The sequence below is a fragment of the Eurytemora carolleeae genome, unplaced genomic scaffold (assembly GCF_000591075.1).
Source record: "Eurytemora carolleeae unplaced genomic scaffold, Eaff_2.0 scaffold756, whole genome shotgun sequence".
NCBI classification, from domain to species: Eukaryota; Metazoa; Arthropoda; class Copepoda; order Calanoida; family Temoridae; genus Eurytemora; species Eurytemora carolleeae.
In genome coordinates, this window is record NW_019396647.1 from 145,216 (window position 1) to 170,841 (window position 25,626).

General features: G+C 32.0%; 2 protein-coding genes across 3 annotated transcripts in view; one reads left to right on the top strand and one right to left on the bottom strand.

The window, feature by feature from the left end:
- The window catches only part of LOC111706857 (cubilin), a gene marked incomplete at its 3' end in the record, with an annotated part of 61,611 nt that extends 36,045 nt beyond the window's left edge, over nt 1-25,566 (top strand). The window contains 5 exon segments of the mRNA XM_023479786.1: nt 283-389; nt 1,180-1,235; nt 1,335-1,377; nt 24,704-24,774; nt 25,515-25,566. Of these exon segments, the coding sequence (XP_023335554.1) occupies nt 283-389; nt 1,180-1,235; nt 1,335-1,377; nt 24,704-24,774; nt 25,515-25,566 (329 nt within the window).
- Nucleotides 1,570-23,104, bottom strand: LOC111706858 (CD109 antigen). Of its 2 annotated transcripts, XM_023479788.1 has the most exons (40): nt 22,916-23,104; nt 21,645-21,700; nt 20,648-20,762; nt 20,228-20,298; nt 19,802-19,866; nt 19,677-19,750; nt 19,537-19,582; nt 19,131-19,216; nt 17,844-17,902; nt 16,245-16,311; nt 15,535-15,590; nt 15,178-15,211; nt 14,663-14,736; nt 14,494-14,561; nt 13,971-14,071; nt 13,438-13,531; nt 13,076-13,115; nt 12,666-12,729; nt 11,629-11,697; nt 11,303-11,316; nt 10,739-10,808; nt 10,406-10,470; nt 9,390-9,490; nt 8,751-8,836; nt 8,439-8,546; nt 7,953-8,063; nt 7,656-7,807; nt 7,290-7,375; nt 7,010-7,069; nt 6,724-6,823; nt 6,233-6,286; nt 5,392-5,482; nt 5,170-5,195; nt 4,781-4,851; nt 4,409-4,475; nt 4,298-4,360; nt 4,172-4,235; nt 4,035-4,110; nt 2,444-3,944; nt 1,570-2,336 (listed from the first exon to the last, which is right to left on the bottom strand). In XM_023479788.1, the coding sequence occupies exons 1-40, from the start codon at nt 23,066-23,068 to the stop codon at nt 2,216-2,218; spliced, it is 4,479 nt and encodes a 1,492-aa protein (XP_023335556.1). In that variant the 5' UTR covers nt 23,069-23,104; the 3' UTR covers nt 1,570-2,215. The 2 variants fall into 2 exon arrangements, with proteins under 2 accessions (XP_023335556.1, XP_023335555.1); XM_023479787.1 differs by lacking the exon at nt 11,303-11,316 and having other exon boundaries at nt 11,615-11,697.
- Nucleotides 25,567-25,626: the final 60 nt, after the last annotated feature.

Here is a 25,626-nt window from a genome sequence, read left to right on the forward strand (position 1 = left end):
GTAAAACAAAACAAAAATAATTCGCGGATTTTCACAAAAAATTTCGCGGATTTTTAAAATTTTCAAAAATTTAATGAAGATCGAATTTTGATGGAGACAAATATTTGAAATTTTGATCATTCATAAACCTTCCCTGGGGTCCCTAGATGTCCCACAAAAAATTTGGGCCCGATCGGTTCAGCCGTTTTGACGTTTATTGGATACAAACAAACAGACAAGCCAAATTTATATATAGATAGATATAGATGATATTAAAAATGATAAAAATAATGATAATTCTAGAGTGTGGAGGTATACTGGAGGGTATGACCGGTACACTAAGATCTCCAGGATATCCCAATGGTTATCCGCATGCTCATATCTGTCAGTGGGTCATCAAGGCAGAGAGGGTAAGTCAAGGCTGAAAGGATAAGTCAAGACTTAAAATATAAATCAAGGTAGAGATAGTAAGTCAAGATGGAGAGCATAAGTCAAGGCTGAAAAGATAATCCAAGGTGAAGACCGGACAAATCAAGATGAACAGGATAAGTCAAGGCTGAAAGGATAAGCCAAGACTGAAAAGAAAAGCCAAGGTGAAGACCAGATAAGTCAAGATGGAGAGGATAAGTTAAGGCTGAAAGGTTAAGCCAAGATTAAAAAGATAAGTCAAGTCTGAAAGGCTAAGTCAAGGCTGAACGGATAAGTCAAGGTGGGGAGAGTAAGTCAAGACTGATGTGATAAGTCAAAAAAGGAAAGGGTAAGTAAGAGTGGTGAGTGTTAAGCTAGGTGTAGACTTTAAAGGTTAAGTTAAGTCAAGATAAAGTAAGTGAAGTCATCGGATGGGGTAAGTTACTATAAAGGGAGATAAATGAAGGGATAAGGTAAGTCAAGGGGTCGAAATCATGATGAAGGGGTCAAAGTCAACAGAAAGGGGTTGAAAGGGAATGAAGTCGTTGGGCGATTATAAGGAATAATACAGGGAAGGTCGAGGTAAAGGGGTCGAAGTCGAATAAAAGGAAGTCAAGTCAAGACTCAAGAGGGATCGAAATAAAGATGAAAGGAAGAATTGTTATGGGAGAGGACTTCGTGAGTATAAAGTAACCTACTTTTTCTGTAAGATAGTTCTCTAAAAACTCTTACAAAATGATAATTATGGAATTTTCAACTGATAATTATGAAATTTAAATGCGTTATTTTTAGGGTCGAAAAGTACGACTGACTTTCCAAGATTTTGATCTTGAAGCACCGTTAGCCAGGCATAAAATCATCTGAAATAACAATATCAAAGCAAACAAAAAAGTTAATGAAGATAGAAGACATATTTAAAACAAAAGGATGATTGAAATGTACAATAGAATTGGATCCAATTCTTCTCAGTGTGTTTATGACTTCCTTCAGGTAGGACATTTTCTTTTGTATTTTCATTTGTAAAAGATCTGTGGGATCTTCAGCTCAGGAACTATAAACACTCACCATGCATATCATAGTTTTCTCATCCTCATATATTTGTAACCTGATGTCGTAGACATTGGATATTTCAAACTCAGAATTCTGTAAGATCAAATAGTCTATTCTATACGCCCATTTGTATAAACTTTGTATAAACTTTTATTTTATTAGTTTATTGAACAGTTAGCACAGCCTAAATTCTTTAACTGGAGGTACAGTGTACACTGTACAGTCTACGTGAATTACAAAGTGTAAAGAATGTACAGTATGTACACACCAAGATTCAAATATATGTACGGGAAATTCTGAATATTAAAAATCGTTATCTGTCAGAAAACTGATAAATCATTTTTATGATTCGTTTTAATTTTTAAAATTTAAAAAAAATTCATTTTCCTTATTTATTTTTTAAAAATAAATATGTTCTTTCTGCTTTTTTTAAGGATTTCATTTCAGATGAAAATAATCTTGAAATTGCGAAATCTTAATCGTTTCTAAAAATAAAAATAAAAAAATTTCGATTTTAAAAACATGCTTCTTAATCTTCAATTTTCATAAAAGTATTTTCCAAAAATAAGAATCCTAGTGCCTCTGCTACTTCTGTATCTGTATAGGTTAAAAGTGTTAGTATCGACAGCTAGAACATAAATCTTATACAAATAATAATATTCACAAAAATGCCCATCACGCTAACTTTAAATTCTCTTAAAAAGTTAGGCATTGAAGAAAAAATATTATGTCTATGAAGAGGGGCCGGGGGATATTTGGTTTATGTTTATGAGTAGGGTTAGCACTTCAAAGATAGGATAACGACTAAGAGTAGTATTAGGTTCAGTCTGTTATTGGTTCCGCTGCTTTCTTGAGAGTAGAATGCTTCATTGAACGCATAACTACCATAATTCGGGAACCTACAAATAATATTTCAAATATTTAGAGAAACCTATAAATTACGGGAAAATAAAATATTATGGTTATGACTAATGAATTTATTTAGATGAAAAAATAGTATTCAAACCTGGGTCTAGATACACATCCTCCTGTAGGACAGTCATCCCCCTCACATATATCACAGATAGTTGATGGTACCACGTCATAGAAGGATCTAGCTCGCTTTGTCTGATCATAGTAATCGTAAACAATAATTGGAGCGGGTCTTTGATTGGCCACCCGGTGTGTTCTAAACGCTTCAATGGTGGGACAAACTTCGCGTTTCTCGATAGAGTTGAAGTAGATGATAATCTTGGTGTCTTTGCGGTCAGTTTCCACGCGTTTAACTCCCTTGTACCTTCGGAGTCCAGGTAAAGAGTCCTGGTTGACGGTGAACCCACTGGGTAGGTAAACCTCTATGACTGACATAAAGCTGCTGGACACTGTGGTGTTCTGGATAAAGTGGGTGCACACAGTGACCTGCATGTGATGGGAGTCTGATACTTTAGTTACTTGAGGGTTTACAACAAAGCTTGGCCAGGCTCCGGTAACATTGAGGTTATACTGATATCCAACTTCAATCACAGCCAGGCCATTTCCAGTGGCGCGGAGTTTAACTTCTCTTGTCTCCTCGGGAAGAATACGCTTCTGCATGGTGGTTGGATTCTCAGAGCTGACCTTAAACCTCTTTACATTGTCAAGGTAAGCATACTGGATGCTCATATCCGTATTCCTGTCCTTAATACTGAACCCTATACTGAACTGGGTTAATGCCTTCAGTGCTACATAAGTATCTGAAGTTGATGCAAAGCTTCCTGATGATGCTTGTTGTGTGAACAACCAGTTTGTGACTGGAACAGCATCAGTAATTGACTTTCGTTCTGTCAAACAGAGAAGAGCATAGGCGGTCATCTCAATATTAATTGTGTTAGGCTCCTTCTGCCAAGGGTTCCTAGACCAGTCTTCAGGTAGTTCTCTTTCCCACCAGGTCTTTCCATCCTCTCTCTTCTCCAGACTTTGAAGAGTAGGCCAAGCTTGGTCCTTAGCAGGGTGCTGAGCAACATGCAAGGCATATGTTACAACACTCAGCTCATAGGGATCCTTTAGATCTTGCCAGCGTAGAGCTACAAAGTCGATAGCCTTGTTCATACTGTTCCTCAATGTTGAAGTTAGATTTCTCTTGTTTTCCAGGAATCCTAATACTGCAAAGGCAGTCAAGGAAACAGGGTTGGATTGTATAGTATGTGATATTTGTCCTTCTTCTTGGAAGGATCCGTCAGGTTTCTGTTGTTTGACCAACCAGGACAAACTACGATGGATAACCTGTGGGTCTACATCTATATAGGCTGATACTCCTTGAAGAGCTCCGGCTGTTTGTGAGGTTAACCAAACACTCCCGAATCCATCAGATTTTCCAAAAGGAGAAAATGATCCGTCCTTTCGGAGAAAATCCAGTTGGTTCTGATATCCTAACTCCATGATGTGTTTACTCTTCTTCAATATCTCCGGAGTAATCCGTCCAACAGCTGATAGATAATCCAGGAGGATAAGGTTTGGAACCAGGCTCGCTAGATTTTGCTCTCCACAACCTAATTCAAAAGTCATGATTTTTTTAGAAGAATACAAATTAACTTGGCACCATAAAAAATCATTTGAAAAGTAAATCTCTTAAAGTCAACCTGTCGGAAGAGTAAACAGGTTTTCTATGTTGTTAATCACTGGACCAACAGGATCTGGAACAGCGGCAACAAAAACCTGTAAAACAACGTATTCTAATTTTGTCTTTTTCTCCTTTCTTTATTTTTAGAAAACTCACCTTTGCAGTTTGAGGAACTGCATATTTTGGAATATCCACTGTTATATTCATCTCAATCTCACCTCTATAATAAAACATAAAATAATGTTTATCAATCAGAATTTATAAAAATCAAGTTACACTCACTTATTAGTTAAATCCACTAACTGTGCTTTGTTTTTGTAAATAACTTCGCCTTCCCCTTCAACCCTTAACAAAATTGTTGTTATTAATTACATCTAAATTTTTTTTCTTTACCTAAGTTTTTCTATAAGAATATCCTGTCCAAATGAACTTTTAGCAGTAATCTTGAGTTCAAGAGTACCTGTAAACAAAAAGTATATCTAGTACTGAAAGTGAAAATTGTAATAAACCATGTCTACGAATTGGACGAATATAGAAATATATACGTTGGATCGATTATTATTTATTAACTGTTAATGATTAAATATGTTAATTTACTCGCAAACTTGACACAGTGAGATATGGCATTATATTTTTCTGATTAACAAATCCCGTAAAACCATGGTGGGTTGATAAAAAGTAGATTGAAAATCCATAAACATAATTCACAGAGATCCATATTCATTATTTCACTGCAGTATGAAGTGTATAAGCTTATTTATTCACCTATTTTTTGTGGAGTTATGATGAAAGAAACAGGAGTGCGAGAACCTGGTCGTATCGTTATTGTTTTTGTTCTGAGCAATTAGAGATAATATAACTAGTCTTAAATTTGAGCATTTTAAGCATATTAAAGCATATTTCAGAATATTTGAGAATCTTTGAACTTTGTCAACAGTCTTTTAAGCATTATTAAGCATATTTTAGACTAAAGAATATTGAGCATTGTACAATAGAACATCATGCTTGTTGTTGGAGCAGGTTTTATCTAGTTTGTTTTACCAAAACCATATTTTCTTGGTCAGTAAATAATCACATATTGTAACTTTTCTCTTATTTTAAGAAATAGTATTTTAGTAATTATATTTTTGTTATAATTGTATTATTCTATTTTCCTATACAGCTCAATAAAAGTTGGGTCCTAACAAATATCAAAATCATAAGAAAAAAGGGGGAAGTAAGGATTCATAAAAAAATGGAAGATTTAACAAAAAAGTTAGTTATCATTATCAAAAGACGTTAAAAAATGCAAGATATATGAGTTTTTGGAATAAAAAAAACGTTGAAAAATTAATTATACCGAATTTTGCTAGAATTCGATTTATTTTGATATTTTCCTCGATTTCGTTTGAATCTGGAGTTTTGGCGCCAAAATTAAAATCCGAACCGTTGGGATTCTCCAGGGTTACGTCAGCTGAGATTTCTTTACTGAAGAAAAAAACAGTTGCATATTAATATGATTATTAAAGGGAGTGACCGGCGATGTATAGTATTTAAACTGTAAATGTAGTATTGCGGAGACATTTTTTAGGATTCATTTGAGACATATAAAACACTAAGTTTGAGCGCAAAGTCGACGTTCAAAATCAATCCATTTGGGTGGTTACGTTTTGAGGATCGCCATTTTTTGAATTATTAAATAACGTAGATAATTCTCAATAGAAATTTGTCAATAAATCAATGTTAGAATCTATTATTTATTTTTCTGCATATTGAATTTCTTACAAAATTCTTCAAAGGTCGTCTTTTAAATAAAAATTCCAGAAAATGTTTGAAAAGTATGAGAGATTACAAAACTAATAATTGAAAAAGATTACTTATTTTAGATGATGAGAGTTAACATTTATTTTCTCAACCTAGGTTCCTAAACATCTAATTAGTTTACTGTAGAATTTGTGTTACATATTTTGTCGTCGTTATTTAATAATTCTAAAATGTCAATTCTCAAAATGTAACCACCCAAATTGACGATTTTAAATGTCGACTTTGCGCAGAAACTCAGTAATTACTAATTATAGATCTTTAAAACCGTTTTATATTTCTCAATTGAATCATATACAATTTATCCACAATACTACATTGCTGGTCACTCCCTTTCAGTACAATTTAACAAATATAGTGAATAAGGATAAAAAATAAAATAGGGATTAAATTTAAAAATAAGTAAATTCTAAAAACCTGAGATAGTTGAAGACGACCATCTCAACTGCTAAAGTTTCCCCAACTCTAACACTAAAAATATTATTTTAAAGGGACAGTAGACATAATTTAATGTGATTTTCCACTTTTAAAAGTGTACTTTTCGTTTTTTTAGTCATTGAAAAGGGATTCTTTTAATTTCTCCATTGTTTTGGAAGCAAGAAGCAGTTACCTTTGTTGAGAAACTAAGATAAAAATAGAAAAGACAAAGGTTTTAAGAGTGTAGTTGTAAATCTGACATGGCAGTCTATCATTGTAAGATAACTTAAAATTACGTTTACAGTCCTTTAAAGAATCGTTTTCAAATGTTATTATGCTTTTCATGCTGATACAAAAACACAGTATATGCGATTTCCAGTGGTCCCAGAAAAAAATTGTGCTTTGGTTGCAAAGTCATTTCTTTCAACAAAAGATCTAAGTTTTCTTAAGATTTTTAAAATAAAATTACATTTTTTAAAGATTTTCTTTACCTGTAAGGTAGGTTAGCTAGAACATAAAAAGGTTGGAAAAGTTCCAATTCAGAAAAATGTTCGGATACCCCTATACCATCCAGTTGGTTTACAGCGAACCCTGATAAAAAATATTGAAAATAAATTGTAAGACAACAATTAAAATTGCAATGATATAAATAGATAATAATAAAAATGTTAATACTAATAATTATAATGATAATGATAATGATAATGATAATGATAATGATAATGATAATGATAATGATAATGATAATGATAATGATAATGATAATATAGGATGAACCTGAAACAACCCATGTTGTATTTGTGAGATCTGGAACTGGAACGGTCAACAGAGCATTTCCTGAATAAATTCAATTTAAAATTAATCATTACAATAATGCTTCTTCTGCCTTCAAATATCGATGAGAATTTTGCCATTAATTTCAATTTTGCCAACAGTCCAAAAGTCGCTGCGCCACTTTTTAGTCGACCCAGTCTTAAAAATTATGCAAATTTTCACAGCTGTCCGGATCTCTCCCCCAACCCCCTCCACCCCTCCCTACTTCATTGAATCATTTTACCTTCTGAGTTTGTTGTTGCGTTGGTAAACAACCAGGTTTGAGGAAGATCATTCCGTAGAAATATTTTCGGAAGATCGTCCACCGGCCTTTTTCATTTACAATTCAACATTTAGAAATTAGAATTCGAGGATTTCCAGATGTCATGTCAGATAACTTTCACTTTCCCACCCATTTTAACTCATTTCATGCAGATTTTTCACAATATCTGTCTCTATGGCATGGAATGTGAATATGAAAACGTGTTTAATGTTTTTCCATATGCAATCATTTTTATTTTATTTTCCATTATTGAAGTAATCGAATAAAGTATTTTTAAAAAATACTAAATTTTTCAATTTAAAAAAGACAAAATGTTTTCTTTGTTTCCTTGGAAGTCTTGAGAAAGCATATGGTCCTTCTAGTGGTGGTCGTGTACCAGTCTCGTACGCTACTCCTGGCCCTTGATCTGGGTGAACACTAGAGGCTCCTGGTGGCAGAATTGGACGGTTTATTGTTCGGTTTTTCGCGGTCAAATTATCCTTTAATATTGGCAGTTAATATAATTATTCTGTGGTATAAATTATCAATTATTATTATCATTAAGGCAAACATCATAATTATAAAATCTTATATTTGGTGATTTTTAAAGAATGATTTATTTCATACAAAAAATATTTGTAATACCTGGATACTGTTTGGGGTTTGGGTCAGGAATCCATTTGTAAAGATGACAAGTCCAGATTCCCTGTACACATCTGTACTGCTGCCGGCACCAGTATGCCAGTACAAGGATCCCTGAAAGCAAGGAATAAATGAGGAACTTTCATAAATTGATGTGTACTACAGTTTCTGGGAGGAATGTAAACAAAGCTTTGCCTAGGCGGTACTGTGTGTGTCTACATTTCTCCCAAAAATTATTAGACACTATTTAATGGGATTTACTGTTTTTTTTCCTTGCCTTAAAGTGAGGAATATACCATAGCCTTGTTTACAAATAAAGCGTACTGCAGTTTCTTGTGAATTTGTACATAACTTATCTTTCATTATATAATTGTAATTTTAAAAGAAAGTTTGTTTTGGCTAAATACAAAATAATGAATGTCAACTGAAAATGTTTTTAAGTGGAGCCTTTTAAAAATGAACCAAGTTACTAAACCGTTCTAAACCGACCTGTTGGTTTTTTATAGTTTCCACCCAGGGATAGAAGGTTGGGTCACGACCAGCATTGTAGCTCTTCACCTCCCTCACCAGGTCACGCCGGTCAATATCATGACCAGCCTTAGATCAATCAATAAATCAATCAACCAACCAATTCAAATATTTCTTTCTCAAAATTCTTAGAAACAAATTTTCGAATTTAAAAATCTTGAATATTATTATCTATAAATAATTTTAAGCAGTCACTAAATCAATAAAATGAAAGTTATATTTGTTCAAAAACTTGAAAACGACCTCAGGCTGGAAGACAAGAAAATGTTCTACCTGCAAGGACCTCACACTCTTGTCGATTGCTAGAATTCCGACAAACGAGTTTGGTTTGGCTCTGAGCTCAATATCAACTGTAGTTCCTAAATAAAAAAATTATGAAAGAAATATTCAAATAATTATCTTGGACTTTTATTATACCTGGGGAAATTTATCTCCGTTAATTTTTACATAGAAAATCTCAAGGATATTTAACCTTACCTGCTTCTTGTCCATACTTATCTCAAGGATATTTTAACCTGAAAATCTACTTCTTGTTAATGTTTATCTCAAGGATATTTAACCTGGAAACCTGCTTCTTGTTCATGTTTATCTCAAGGATATTTAACCTTGCCTACTTATTGTTCATATTTATCTCGAGGATATTTAACCTTACCTACTTCTTGTCCATATTTATCTCAAGGATATTTAACCTTACCTACTTCTTGTCAATATTTATCTCAAGGATATTTAACCTAGGAAACCTACTTCTTGTCCATATTTATCTCAAGAATATTTAACCTTACCTACTTCTTGTCAATATTTATCTCAAGGATATTTAACCTAGAAAACCTACTTCTTGTCCACATTTATCTCAAGGATATTTAACCTAGGAAAGCTTGTTTCTTGTCCATATTTATTTCAAGGATATTTAACCTGGGAAAGCTTGTTTTTTGTCCATATTTATCTCTAGAATATTAGAAAGTGCTCCATCGACCTCAAAATCCATTGCATCACTAACAACTTCGCCATCTTGTCTAATAAAACATTTAAATTTTAGTTTTTAAATACATAAAAAGTTTATTGGATAAAGGCTCTAATTTTCTAAAAGCTTCTTATAAATTATGTTCTTTATTATATTATCATAAATAATAATTAACTTTACTTTTCGCAAAGAATTATAATCTAAAGATAGTTATTTCGGAGGTGTACGCATTTTTGTGCTGTAAAGTTAACACAAGACGGATGTCACAGCCTGACATGAGATCCATCTTTTACACAATAAATCTATGAAATATTCTAATCATAGCATTATCAAAATTTTCAAAACTAAATGGTTTTATCCTCCTCAGATACTAGAGGAACACTGATGCATCTATTCTTGTTTACAAATACCGCCCAGAGAGAACTAGTTCCAATTAATGTACGCAGAGAATACGCCACAGCAATTAACTTTCCTTGCCTTATTACCTTGGCATATCGGAAGTCGGAATGTTTGTGTTGAGTGTCGTTAATCTAGACCAGGATTGATCAGGAAATCAAACGTGGACACTTTTGAATTTGAGAATAAATGATTGATCCCCTCAATTAAATTTACCAATGCGAGTATGACCCAGACGGGATATTGAAGAAAAGTAAGAATAATCCAAAGGTCTGCATACCATGGAAAACACATAAATGCTACCTTCTGTAAATATTTTTGATCCATTAAATTATTAGAAGATATAAAGAAATTCGAAATTTTTAACAAAAATTTAGATAAGGAGTATATGTAAGATATTCTTAACATTTAGTTCTTCTACTATGTTGGAAATTTTAAAAAGTTATTTGATTTTTTGGAAAAAATGTTAGGATCATTTTAACTGTGTAAAAACGTTAAGCTAATAGATAAGTGTTTCGTTTAAAAATTTTCCGAAAGAAATTATTTGAAAAGAAAAAGTTAAAAAAAAAACCTGATATAGGAAATAACAATTCTTGCTCTGGGACTCATATCACGGGTCGCAGGAAGTACAAACTCCTAGGAAAAAATACATTTAATGGAAAATTGTTTATTGTTTATAAGATATCTAATTATATATAAATATTAAATATGTTCTTTTTTTCCTTTTTTCCCCGAAGAAGGAAGAGAAAAAAAATAAAAAGTAAAATGAAAACAACAAAAATTCAAAAAAATTTATGTATGATGTAGATGAGGCAAAAAAGCAGAAAAGGTCAAAAGGAAATCTGCAGTCAGGACATATTAAGCATCTTCTGTGTTTAATTATAAAAAAGACCATTAATCTTACATGTTTCGTATTTATTGGGTTTCTTATTGTTCCAGCATTCAGAATGTTTCCTCGTCCAAGTACAACATAACTATATCAAAATATATAAAATTACATTTTTTAGAATATAAAGAATATGAAGTTATAAACAATATTCTTGATTGTCTAATCTTTATATCTTTGCATGTCAATGTTGTAGACCTTAGATGTTTAAAAATATGAGTTATGGTGGCTTAACTATCATCTAAGTTTGAAATATTGAATTTGTATCCCATCAGGTTGCTAGGATATCAGGATTAGAAATTTGTGTTTGTGACAAAAACTCGGCAACTTTTTTAAAGAAAACAAATTTTAAGTTGATGTGAAATATTTCTAAAAAATGTGAGAAAAAAAATTGATTTTGCAATTTGAGTTTACCTGAAACTATCAATTTGAATTTACCTGAATCTATCAATTTAAGTTTACCTAAAACTATCAATTTGAGTTTACCTGAAACTGTCAATTTGAATTTACCTAAAACTATCAATTTGAGTTTACCTAAAACTATCAATTTAAGTTTACCTAAAACTATCAATTTGAGTTTAACTGAAACTATCAATTTGAGTTTAACTAAAACTATCAATTTGAGTTTACCGGAAGCTATCAATTTGAGTTTACCTGAAACTATAAATTTGAATTTACCTGAAACTATCAATTTTAGTTTACCTAAAACTATCAATTTGAGTTTAACTGAAACTATCAATTTGAATTCACCTGAAACTATCAATTTGAGTTTACCTAAAACTATCAATTTGAATTTACCTGAAACTATCAATTTGAATTTATCTGAAACTAATAATTTGAGTTTACCTAAAACTATCAATTTGAATTTACCTAAAACTATCAATTTGAATTTACCTGAAACTATCAATTGGTTCACTTGAAATTATCGCAATATTCACGTTCTCATTTACACGCGGTCTATCTGTAGCCAGTAGCCCCTGAAAAAAACATGTGGTAGACACCAGACCAAGACTGTATAATTAGCTGGTTACTCTCGATGCGCTCCAATCAACGCGGTTATAGTGTATAGAGTGATGATGTACGCTAATCCTTTACTTTTATAGGCCATCAACTATACCGAGAGCGTACTGCATATTTTTAATTATGAGTAGATTCTGGCCTAGCTAATATATATATCAATATTAGTAAACAGTTGTAAGTGTTCAGTACAGCTAACTGAGCACACAGGTAGAGAACTATCATCCCCCTTGGCTCCAATGTACGGAAAATATCGTCTTCTAAGATAAATAGAATAACCTCATAATGACTTCACTGATTAGAGAGGGATCTATCTATCTTAGGAGACGACATGTCCCGCATCGAGAATTCATCATGATGAAAATTTTCAAAATCAGGGGTGTATGCAGGAATTTATTGAGGGGAGGGCTTTACAGCCGAAACCCCCAGAAATACAAACCAATTTTTCCTACCCCCATGGCCTCCTTTGAATATTTTTTTTTAATAGAGATTAAATAAACAAAGAATCTTTGCAACCTCATGGTGAAAACCTTAGATATTTCAAACATAGATTATTTGATCTAACAAAATTCATAGTTTGAAATATCAAAGGTCTCCGAAATTGGGTTGGAAAGATATAGGAATGATAAAATCAGAGTTTGTGGCAAAAACTCAGTTCTTTTATTGTTCAGCAACTTGGCGATATCACCAACTAAAAAATGTTGGCTTTTAATTCCAAAAAATAATTATCCTAGTTTAGGTTTTGATGGCCTAAATAAGTTATTGTTTTCTGTTTGTAGTCTGTAGATAAGTATCCAGTAGTTTTAAACTTTCTGTTCGGGGTTTCTGTTTAGTTAATAAATGACATTGAAACTTTTGAATATGTTTTCAACCCAAAATTCAAACTTTTAAAATAAATAAAAGGTAAAAAGAAAAAATTTGGTAAAACCTGAATATAGTTGTTTGAGTTTGAAACTGCTTTAGGAATAGTACTAAACCACTGGCTCTGATCCCTGAACAATTATTATCAATAAATATTAAAATACAATTGCTTTCGAGTAATTTGATATTTAATCAGTATATTTACTTTAAGGTTGGGTTATATAAAAAATGATTAAAATATTAATTGATTTATTATATAATATGCAAGCTTGTGAACCCAGCTTTGCCTGCGAAACTAAAATTTCTCTTCATAAGGCAACATTCTCAACTTTCAAACAAAAAAAATACGATTTAACGTATATTACATTTAGATATATCTCCTTTAACCCACTCTTATTATACGACAACTTTACCGCTTGCAATTTTTCAAGAACACTCCCATTGAACTTGATCTAAATGAGTTTGTATGTACTTTACCTATATTTTGCCTCGATTCCCAAAACTTGTCCAGAACTCTCTAATGAATTAATCAATTTAACGATTTGACAATTAACATTGTTGAGCTGAGTAATTTAGCTTTAATTGGTTAAAATTTTTGCTGATGAATGAGTTAATTGGTTTATTGATTAGATAATTTGTGAGTTAATTTGTTTATAAGTTGAATAATGAAGATTTAATTTGTTTATGAGTTGAATAATCAATGGGTTTATTGGTTTATGAGTTGAATAATCAATGGGTTAATTGGTTTATGAGTTGAATAGTAATTGTGTTAATTTATGAGTTGAACAATCAAGGGCTAGATGATTTAATTCTCGATTTTTCGATTAATTAATAATTTCCTTTAGGATTAAAGAATGCTAGTCTAATAATTCCATCTTGAGGAATAGGATAATCTACGACTGCGTAGCTATCTGTATCACTTCCAAATCCAGACTAAAAATTTTAAAAATAAATCAATACTGGCTGAAGTGCCCGGCGTTATCCGTGGAATTCTAGAAACACTTGAATAATAAATTCCAGGGAACTTCAGTTTTTAATCAAAAAATTCTGTCAATTTGGTTCACCCGTTTGGCTAGCTATATCTAACATATCTATATATATATATTTGCAAATATTCAAATTTATATATATATATGAGCTAAGAGCTTTATCATATAGAAGATGTATACGTAGTTTGTTCTACAAATTACAAATGCGAAATAAAAGAAGCCTCAAATTTCTTAAATATGTTTACCGATTATGATTGACGAAATTTAACCCAAAATTCTTAAATTGATTTCGTCCTTTCGATGTGTAATATTTTTTCAAAAAAATTTAACAGAAATGAACAAAACTATAAATATTCATTCTATTACATTATTTTTTGTTTAACCTTGACGGAGACTTTGTTGAGATCATCGAAAACCGGTTTTCCATCTTGTGTTGATATTTTTAGATAGCAGGTGTACGGCATCCCAGGCTTAAATGCGTCTCCTACAGACAAAATAGAATTTTAACTCCGGTAAAATACGCAAAAAAAATGAGACAGTACAGAAACTCGTTTATTTCTACAGTGGGGTTTGTTGTGTACAACACTTTTTGTTGCTTTGCGATGAAGGGGAAAATGCTAGAACCTGCAATTATCAAACTGGTTTCGGGGGTATATATAAACTAAGCTAAATTTTCATCGCACATTCAAATTCCATCAGAACAAGCGACTTGACTTGCATTAGTATCTAAAACATATAGCCAAACAAATAAGTATAAAGCATTAAATGCAAAAAACTACATGAAATCTTAGATAAACGGTTCACATTACAGCTTTCAAACCTCTAATTTACATTGGGGTGAGTTTTTTTTGGTGTAAAATTTTTTGTTTTTTAAAAGTGTTGTGATTTGTGCAAATTAATTGTTACCTGTTTTAATAAGCTCAAGCTTGTATGCATACTTGTAAAGCATTATCGAATTTGTGTTATTTTGACGCCTGAACACAAAAACTTTATTTTTACCAACAATATTAAAAAATATATTTTCAACATCATATTTAAAATTTCTATAAAATATTGTTTTAATGTTATTCTTTTCCTTTTTGTTTTCTCCTCCTCTACCACTACATCAAACACTATCTCACGGGTATAATCATCAGTCAGTTCCAGGTCCTAGATAGATAAATAAATAAATAGATAGACAGATAGATAGATAGACAGATAGATATATAGATAAATAGATAGGCAGATAAATAGATGAATAACAGATAGATTGATGAATAGACAAATATATTTATAGATAGATAAATAGATAGACATATAGATAGATAGTATAGATAGTATAGAGGATAGATATGTAGATAGGGGGTTAGATAGGTTATATTTTTTTCTATTGTAGAAATGCGTAATTCACTTTTGTAGAGAAACATACTATAAAAAAATAATTATGTTTTCAAAATTTTGAGACCTTCAATTTCAATTCATACTTCATCCGAGAAAAGTTTTTAAGGTTACCGTTTTGAATCGGACATTGCCATCATAGCATGGATGGTTACTTGAATTTAGGCTTAGTGTGCCTTTAATAGATGAATAAATGAATAAAGATATTTTTACCTTGGCTAGTTCAAATTCAACGTCCACCTTTCCACTAAAATAAGAAAGATTACATAATTACTTAGATTTCAAGATTTAGGGTTTTATATTATTAATTATGAAAATAAAATATACATTAAGAGTAAAAAAGATTTAACTTTCATTGCCGCTTGTATTTATTATTTTTATTACTTCTTATTTGTTAAATAACGATTAATTTTACAGTGGGGGCAATGTAAACAAACTCAGAAGGTTTATTTACATTCATCGAAAAAACTGCAGTACACTGTTTTGTAAACAAATATATGAGGTTTCTGTATTTTTCTTGGTAAAAAGTTTGATTAATCTATTGTTTAAAAATTTAAATTATTAACCAACCTGATATCCATGGTTTGTCTCAATGGTTTGTTAAAAATAGGCTGTATGTAACCAGACTATAGACAGATAGATAAATAGAATATAGGTAGATAAGTAGATAGATAGATAGATAGATAGATAGATAGATAGATAGATAGATAGATAGATAGATAGATATCACTTAAATCTGAACAACTCTGAAAGTAAGTGATTAAATGTTTATACATCCACGACTTTTAAGTGTCGCGACGCCTTGGCCTTTAGTTTTACTAGCTAACTTATAATTTTTGTATCAAGCTATATACATTATCATTTGAAATCTGTACTGCACTTGTTTATAGCTTAAGTTTAAAAGAAGTGCTTGCAAAATACTGCTCGATTTTTGCTTGAGAGCGTGAACATCTTGGTTCGCAGTGACATATAGATAGGTAGGTGGATAGATATAGATATATTGATATCTAAATCGATAGCTAGGTAGTTAAATTGATTTGATTTGAAATGTTACAGGGGGATTCATAAAACTGTGGAATAGGAAGGCGAAATTTGAACCATTTGATGCAGCTATAGAGCAAATAGTTGAAAATAAATTTGTTTATTGTTTATTCGGACTATTCGCAAACATAACTTGGGCCCACAGTAGTCTTCTTAATCCACAGTTAATCCAAGAAAAAATAATACGCCTAAATTCAAAATGTCTTTAAAAACCATATTCTTTAAATTTATCCTCTTTCCTTGTATCTTGGATAAACTGCAACAGTTGCTGTTCCTTGAACAGGTCTACCAAGTGCATAGTTAGCCCTACACATTAAGAATATTATAGGTGAAGGGACGGCTAGCGTAATCTCTACTGTGACGCCCCAATGAAAGTATTGACAGCACGATTCACAACGATACTCTTACTACTTTTATCTGAGAAAAAATGATGAAGATATCGTCGTTTTTATATCTTAAAACGTAATGAATTCTTACGATTTCATTCATTTTCTGTGCCGCTTAATTCCTCAAGTCTCTAAAAAATGAAAACCACATTAGCTTAAAGGGTATCGTTGCAAAATCAGGCATTCAGCTTTTTACATGGAGGGTCATTTGAAATTAAGTCAACAGCAAGGATGTAATGCATTACATCCTTGGTCAACAGTCTCTAACTTTAGTGTTAAATTGTATGCATTTTGCATTTAATTAATTTCCTGAATACCAATCTAGCTAATTATCTAATTATTGGGAGTATTTGAACCAGGCATCAATCTTAAACATTTAAAAATCACTGACACAAGAAAAATCACTATCAGTTCGCTTATATGATGTTTGAGTAAGAGGACTGCATCCCCCCCCCCCCCCCTCCAACAACTAAAATTCTAACTATTCAAATGTGGGAAGAGCACAAATTCTGGAAGCTAAATTCTTGCTCACGCTGTTCTAAGAATTGAGTGGGCCAGGGGGAGTACATTTCTATTTGTAAGATTAATGCCTGTTGTTTCATGTTTACGTCATTATCTGATTCATCAATCCTTTTTTACAAATAATTTCACAATATTAAGAAATGGGGGGGGGCAGTGGAGGGATTGAAGCTTTTAAATGTCCAAAAGCATCGAGCTATCATACAATTTGTTTGCATAAGTTCCACAAATATGTCATCAATCTACTTGTCCTTAAAATGAAAAAATATTGGCGTAAAATTTTCTCTAGAGGATAAAAAACGGAAATATGTTTTGTTGCAAAAAAGGAAATCAATGTTTAATGTAAAGTACTAATCATTGCAAACTCAAAGCAAAAGTTTGTTTGATTGGGAATCACCTGGTAAAGAGTATAAACCTCAAAACTCCTCTCTAGTCCATAATTTTTCACCCAAGAATGAGAAAATCAAACTTGCTTGATTACGATATCAAACTTACTTATTATGTATTATTTTAATAGGGGGAACAAAAACAAATAAATTTTCGTTTGTTGTGAACCAGCTTTTAACAATTTTAAAAACATTTTCTAAAAACAGATTTAAGTGTCTGCAACAGTGCAGACGTCATTTCTAGTGATCCTCCATTTATAGAATGGCATGTCCGATTCACAACCGTATCCTGATATGCTTTGTCTGATCCAGAACGCATTATGTATCTGCAATCACATTTTTTCAACATTTCTGCTTTAGAAACAATATGGAGGAAATTGGCAGAATTGAACAGTTTTCAATCTAGTTTGAATCTAGAGAAACGACGACATTTTCCAAATCATTGATCAGATAACGGTTTAAATGAATGAAAGGGAAAGAGAATAGAATATTGTATTCTCTTTGGTCTCTTCACTTGAAATTACTTTATTATATATTTAAAACCAACCTTATAGTTGCAGTGACCTTGTCCTTGAAAGAAGCCGAGGGTGGCAGGTCAATATCTACCTGAAATATTTATAATTGTATTGTACACATTTCCTGTCCCAGCCCGGTCTATATCCATTTCCTGTCCCAGCCAGGTCTGTATCCATTTCCTGCCCCAGCCCGGCCAGTACCCAATTCTTGTACCAACCCGGCCAGTACCATTTCTTGTACCGGCCGGGCCCGGCCAATACACATTTCTTGCTTCAGCCTGGCCAATACCCATTACTTGTACAGCCCGGCCAGTAACCATTACTTGTACCAGCTTGGCATAGTAAACATTTCTTGTACCGCCCAGTCAGTAGTAGTACCAATTTTTAGTGGTGGATAAATTGTACCGTCGTTCTCACCAGTTAAAGGGACTGCCAACGTAGTTTCAAGTGACGCTTCATTTGTAGTATGGCATGCTAGATTTACAAATGCACTCTTTAAACCTTTATCTGATCAGTAATGTTGAAGATTTAACGTTGGTTTTTATAACTTTTTTAGTGCTTAATTCTGATAATTTCTCTATTGTTACTGAAGGGTCACCTAAAATTACGTTTACAGTCCCTTTAAACCTCTTAACCTTTAAATTTATTTTATTCAAAAATATTTATATTTTCAATAATCCTTTCACCCCCCCCCCCTCCCGCCCAATGTCTAGCCACGCCCACAACCCAAAGTCAGGACTGAAGAGCAAGGTTGGGTGGGCGGACCAGCTCTTTATTTTATCGTTTAACAAAGTTTAATACGTTGAAGATACACAACGTCATTAAAAAATAAATAATATTCAGAGTAATATAACGTTTGTATCTTGTTAGATCTGTTTTTAATATTTTATTCTTTAAAAAGTTCCTTCCAATAAAATATGCAAGATTAAAGATTAAAGCTTCCCTCAGGAAGGATGTGAAAATGATTAATAAAAAACGACGATAATATTCTTGCTGTTACTGCACGTGGATTTAACGGTTCTGTCAATATTTCAGAAAGCTGTGACTTTCGATCACAATTTGACCCCTTATACATCTTTTTTTAGGCTTTCTTTTAATACTTTTTTGTCGGCATATACGTTTTGAATGAAAAAGTAACAAATAAACGAATCCGTAAGTTTAACTATTGTTGAATTATAGACCAAAACACGTTTGATTTCAAATAAAAGAAACCGAATGCTTCTCACTATGGTTAGTCCGGGGTGACTGGGATACAGGTTTGATTTTGCAAGGGGGTGAGCTAATTTAAAGGTTGGTATCGAGGGACTTCGTAAATATACCTGGAATTTTGGTAGAACGTATTCTGCTACCAGAAACTCTTTTGAGAACATCTGTCCATTTACCTCTACAGTTAGATTCCAGCTACCTAGATAGATAGATAGATAGATAGATAGATAGATAGATAGATAGATAGATAGATAGATAGATAGATAGTTAGATATCTAGATAGATATCTAGATAAATATATATCTAGATAGATATATATCTAGATAGATAGATATCTAGATAGATATATAGATAGATAGATATATAGATATCTAGATAGATAGATAGATAGATAGATAGATAGATAGATATCTAGATAGATAGATAGATAGATAGATAGATAGATATATAGATGGATGTTAGGTAGCCAGAAATAATGAGGATGTTAATAGATTAGGTGTACTCTCCCTTTAAAATTACCTAAAACAGGTTTCTCTGAGATCTCGACACTTTCTGCATACACGCCCTTTAATAAAATTAATTTGTATAGTTTTTCTACAAAGCTAAAAAATGTATGGACCAAGAACATTTATAATTCACATTAGGCCGCAGTGGTCTACCTTAGTCGTGAAAACTCGTTTCCATTCTCGAACCAGGCTTCCGCTTCCGTCCCTCAAACTCACATCTATACTTCCTAAAAATAAATTTATAAAAATTTATAAAAGGGTTTAACATTTTTTTATACCTGTTACTGTGGGCTTAAGTTGTGGTGACAGAATAATAGTTCTGAATTGTACCGTATTTCCAGGCCTGATAATCATAAAAAAATGATAATGATAATGATAATAATAATGATAATATTAAATAATAGTGGTCGTGATAATAATGTAATTAATATAAACAATCAACATACAAATATATTATTTTTCAAATTTTTTAAAAACCTTCGTACTCATAACTAGGCAGCAGCTTACCATTGGCAATTTATATACATTTTTAAATATATTTTAAAATTTTATATATAAATGTGTTTTTTTTGTTTTGATCAAATTAACGTTTAATCGGTTGAACCGATCTTGACTCCATGGGGAAGGGTTTAATAAAGAAAATGTATTTATCAACAGAAAATCCACTAAATTTTAGATTTATGATAGATTTCTTAAAAAGGTACCTGTAAATAGATTTATCTGTTTGAACAAGAACAGAATATCCTTTTCCCATAAACTCTAGGGGGGTCGAATCCTAGAAGAAAAAAATTGTTTTATATCTTTTACATTTTAATTGGCTCTGTGGTTTATGTTGTGTTTTGCTGGTTTTGCGTCATTGCTGTTTTCGTCATTGTTGTAGTTATTAAAGTTGTTGTTGTTGTTTTTATTGTTACAGTTCTTGTCGATATATTTTTCATTGCTTTTGTTGTTGTTCTAACTGTTACAATTGATATTGTTCTTGTTGTTGTTTTAGTTGTTATCGTCACGGTCATTTGAATTGTGATGATTATTATTCTGTAGAGTATTTTGTGGTGTTGATGTTGTTGTTGTTGTTGTTGTTGTTGTTGTTGTTGTTGTTGTTGTTGTTATTGTTGTTGTGCTACCTTAAATTGTATTGGATTGGTTCCTATGGCCTCTAAAGTATAATCACCGTCCTCTAGTTCTCCTACACTTAACCTCACAAGCGAGGTTTCACCAGGGGGAACTCGGCTGGCCTCCCTTCAAATAAATAAATGTTTTAAAATGCCTGTTTTGTATAAAACCCTTTTCACAGCCCTTAAAACTTACTATATTTTTAAACATAAATATTAAATCTAAAATTTTTATTTCTAAAAGTTGTTAGTTCATCGTCAAAAAATACTAACGATCCACCACCAGTTATATTAAATGTAATGTCAACAAGGGTTTGGAACCTCACCATCAGGTTACTTTAGTTTGACGTGATATATTTAAATTCAGTTTACTTTAGTTTGGCGTGATATATTTACATTTAATTTACTTTAGTTTGACGTGATATATACTTACATTCAATTTACTTTAGTTTGACGTGATGTATTTACATTCAATTTACTTTAGTTTGGCGTGATATATTTACATTTAATTTACTTTAGTTTGACGTGATGTATTTTTGAGGGAAGTGTTTGCTTCCTTTATAGGTCCAGGTGAAAAGATCAATATTCATATAAGGATAAGGAATTATCAAGTTCTCGATAAGGATCAATCTCAGGATGGGGAATAAGATCAGGATCAGGATCAGGAACAGGAACAGGATCAGGATCAGGATCAGGATCAGGATCAGGATCAGTATCAGGATCAGGATCAGGATCAGGTTCAGGATCAGTATCAGGATCAGGATCAGGATCAGGATCAGGTTCAGGATAAGGAGCAGGATCAGGAGCAGGATCAGGATCAGGATCAGAATCAGGATTAGGAACAGGAACAGGATTAAGATCAGTATCCGATTTAGGATCAGGATCAGTTGAAATAAAAATAAAGGAAATAGAAAAATTAGTTTTACTGCCCTGGTTAGGTTCAGGATGAAAATCAGGATAAATGAAAAATTAACCAGTTTTAAATCAGATTAAGATCGGTGATAATTACCTAATTTCGATATTTTGTCCAGATTTTGATCTGCCGATAATTCTCAGTTCGACTTCCTAAAAACAGGAGCATCAAGATTGTCTTTAAAAGTAATCAGAACTTTTGTGAAATGAATTCATGTCAAGAAAATAATTGAATTCGCACATTGTAAATATAGAAGGACATTATTTTAGTTGATTTCATGGTTTATTTAGAAAATTTCTTAACCTAGTCTAGCCTAGTTCAGTACCATATATGCGTACTGAGAGTTAGTCCAACAAAAAGTATGAAAAAGCAAAAAATAAAAAACCATTTTTTTGATAAATATGAGATATGACTCACTGACTTTTAATCTGGACTTCTAATTGACCGTGATTTTCAAAAATGAAAAATTTGGCGGAGCAAATGGGGGTTTATGAATTTCTTAGTTGAAAAATGGGTATCATTGAAATCAGCTGTAATATCTGAGTTCTAGTAATTGGTAATATTACAGAAGTGAAAAGTTGTTCAACATTTAAATAATTTTTGTTTAACCTCTATCATCCTCAACTAAGCTATCGGTGCGTTCTGCAGTACTTTTCAGTACACTGACCGAAGATATAGTAGCGTTTAGTGGAGAATGCTATGGTTGGCTATTGATAAATCTTAACCTCTATGGTTGGCTATTGATAAATCTTAACCTCTATGGTTGGCTATTGTTAAATTTTAACCTCTATGGTTGTCTATTGATAAATCTTAACCTCTATGGTTGGCTATTAATATTTTTTAACCTCTATGGTGGATAAATGAAAAGGTTATGAACTACAAACTTGAACTGCCTTGTCTTAAATTACAATTCTCCAATGATAATAGAGGAAGTTGTTGTTATTTTAAATTGTATTATTTCCGCTCAAACATTACATAAAATGCATTTTAAGCGGAAAAGGAATTAAATAATTTTAAGTTTTACAAAACTATAGATCTCAACCACTTTTGAAATATATAAATATATTTATATATATATATTCCTCCCACCCACACCTTTCTACACTATATATATACGCTGTATACTACCTACGTGGATAAATATAGCGGCCTTGGATATATATAAATATATTATACAGCCTGATACAGGCTTTATATTAACTAATCATCTTATTTATCGGCCTATTTCACATATTATGGTATCTCTAGTAGATTTTGGTTTATTTATAACAGACTAATCAGTCACTTTGACACTCCAGGTGTTGATTAAAATCACTTGCATGACGTCACTTTAGCATTGACGTGGTCGGGTATTTAAAAACAATAACCTGAAGATCTCCTCCAGTGCCATCTACAGAAACTGCAGCGAAATAGTTAGTATTGGGACGGATAGATCTAGGTGCTAGAACTGTATAGGATTCACGAGTATACCCCTGGTTTAGTAGAACCAGGAGAAGGAAACCAACCGCTGAGGTCTGCATGGTTCAAGGTTCAGAGCAGAACTGAGGAGTTAGAACAGGTCCGGACGGACATCTTGACGCACTCACTATATAGATAGATAGATAGATACGTAGATAGGCGCCACAAAAATACAACAAACTCAACAAAATACAGATGTTTTTTACCGGATTACTTTGCACTCTCATAATCCTTTCTATAAATATTCCTTGCATATTCTTTGGTTTACAGATAGCGAGTGTTGAAGGAAGGTTTGGAATTGATATTTTATATTGTTACATAATTCAAATCTTTATCCTCATCTTGTGTCCTTGAATAATCATTCTTGTAAATTCACCCCCCNTCCTGTTATCCCCCCCTAGCCTCCTTTGCCTCCCCTATAATTAAAGTCTAACCCTAATTACTACATTGATACCGTTCTTGGGTAAAGGGTAAAGGCTCACTGGTTTTTAAATCAGACCTCCAATTTACCATTTTTAGATATATCCTTGAGAAACTTGACATCTAAATCTAGATCTTTCAAGAAAATACGTAAACAAAGTTGAGCCACTTCTCTTGATCTTAAACTGCATGCACGAGAAAAGCGGTTAACTTAGCATATGTAGTTCATATACCTTTCGCTTTTCATAAAATTTGATCCCAGTAGGCCACTTTATTGAATGGAAACAACAACAAAAGAAGACGTCAGAAAAGAGCTAAACGCGCAAAAGAACGGTATCGTAAAATTTACAAATCTTCGTTCTTTTACTTATTATGCATTGAAATATTATGTACTTAAATATCATGTATTCAAATATTATATATACTTACATAGCATGTACTTTCTTAACATATTTTAACTTCCATAATTACATATCATTTACTTACAATTTACATTGAATATAATAAAAATACATTCTTACATACTTAATTCCATATCATGTACTTTAATAGCATGATACCACAGACTACACAGACTGGTTATTTCCTTACACAGGGTGGGCTAGCAGGCCTAAGTTGGCCCGGCACGACATGCTACGTTTTTACGACAGATTTTTAGAGTGCCATCTCACGGCCACTTGTTGAACATAATACCGATTCAGTTTTACAACTTTTAAAGAAATACTCCAATTTTAAACATGAATTTAAAATATTTATGAATTCAGGCTTTTTTAAAAGATTTTGTGCCTCGTATCCAAAGGATCCTTAAATATCCCTGAAAACAGATGCTTGCTAATGGTTGTGTAAAGTACTTGACACAATACACGTGAATTTAATGGTTCTGTCAATATTCCAGAAAGCTATGACTTTCGATCACAATTACTCCAATTAAACATAATTTTTCAGCCTTCTTTCTTAAATACTTTTTTGCCGGCATATATGTTTTGAATAAAAAGTATTTAACAAACAAATCCGGAACTTTAAAGATTGTCAAAATATAAACCAAAACGAGTATTATTTCCAATTGAAGAAATCAAATGCCTCTAACTCTGGTTAGTGGGGGGTGAATAGAACATGCTGTAGAAAATATCGCATATTTTAGTTGATAAACGATCTCTGTAACTCTCTTATCTCTGCATGATACCTACATGTACATGTACATGTACTTTTAAAGCATATGTATCTATCTCTTATGTACTTATAAACTTATATGATGTAACATCATATATGATGTACAGGTGTTCAGTGGTGCAGAACAAGCATTGGGTACAACTGCATTTCCTAGAATACCTGTAGGAGGAACGAGAAGGTAGAATTTATCTTAAGCTTATTTTTTGGGGGGTTTTTTTNAAGGATGAATAGGGGTTGAGTTTTGTAAGCTTAAATTTCCTAGAGAATTACAAATTAAAATTTTCGGATGTTTTACTTTTAATTCATTGTAATTGATTGTTCATTTCAAAATTAAAAAAAAATATATTCTCATATAACGAACTGCAAACTTGCAAGATTAAAAATAATGAATAATTATTCGATTCGGGAAAATAATTTAATTACTCTCAAAGGACGAAACTTCAGACATTTCAGAGACGACTGTACGAAATTTATACTGTCTATTTCCTCATATTCATGATTCCCCACTAATATAAAATTGTGGTTTTCTATGCTAAATAGTTTAATCAGCTATTTCAAGACTTAACTTAGTCTTTGGATCGTCATATCTTTAAATATTCAAGTCGTCTTTGCAGTCTCATCCTTATAACCCTTTATATGCACAATTCTTTTATATTATTATTAAATCTAATTTTTAATATCATGTTTGAATAACAATTTGGTCATCATCAATACCTAATTTTCAAAAAACGGGGAATTTTAAACTGTTCATGTAAAATGTTACAAACTGAAACTTTTAAATAAACGAAAAAAGCAAAAAGAGTTCCTGAATTTTTTTTCTCTGTCAAAGAGACTTTTTTCTGAAAATGTATTTCATTTCCATATTTGATATAAACTTATTTAGATTCTAATTTTCTCTTAATGATATTTTATTCGAAGGTGTGGAGCAGTTTTACCCGACCCTGTCTCCTCATCAGGATCTAGCATGAGGGTCAGCTTAGTTTAACGGTTTATAAGATAAGATAAGATAAGATAAGATAAAGTTTATTGC

Bases quoted from the DNA above. Each gene is read 5' to 3' on its own strand.
- LOC111706858 (XM_023479788.1), bottom strand. From the start codon at position 23,068: ATGCAGACCTCAGCGGTTGGTTTCCTTCTCCTGGTTCTACTAAACCAG. The intron at 13,532-13,970 runs GTTAAACAAAAA...TAAAATTTTTAG, and splicing joins TCAACAAAGTCTCCGTCAAG to TCTGGATTTGGAAGTGATAC. The intron at 6,824-7,009 runs GTTCATCCTATA...ATTTTTTATCAG, and splicing joins TACAACATGGGTTGTTTCAG to GGTTCGCTGTAAACCAACTG.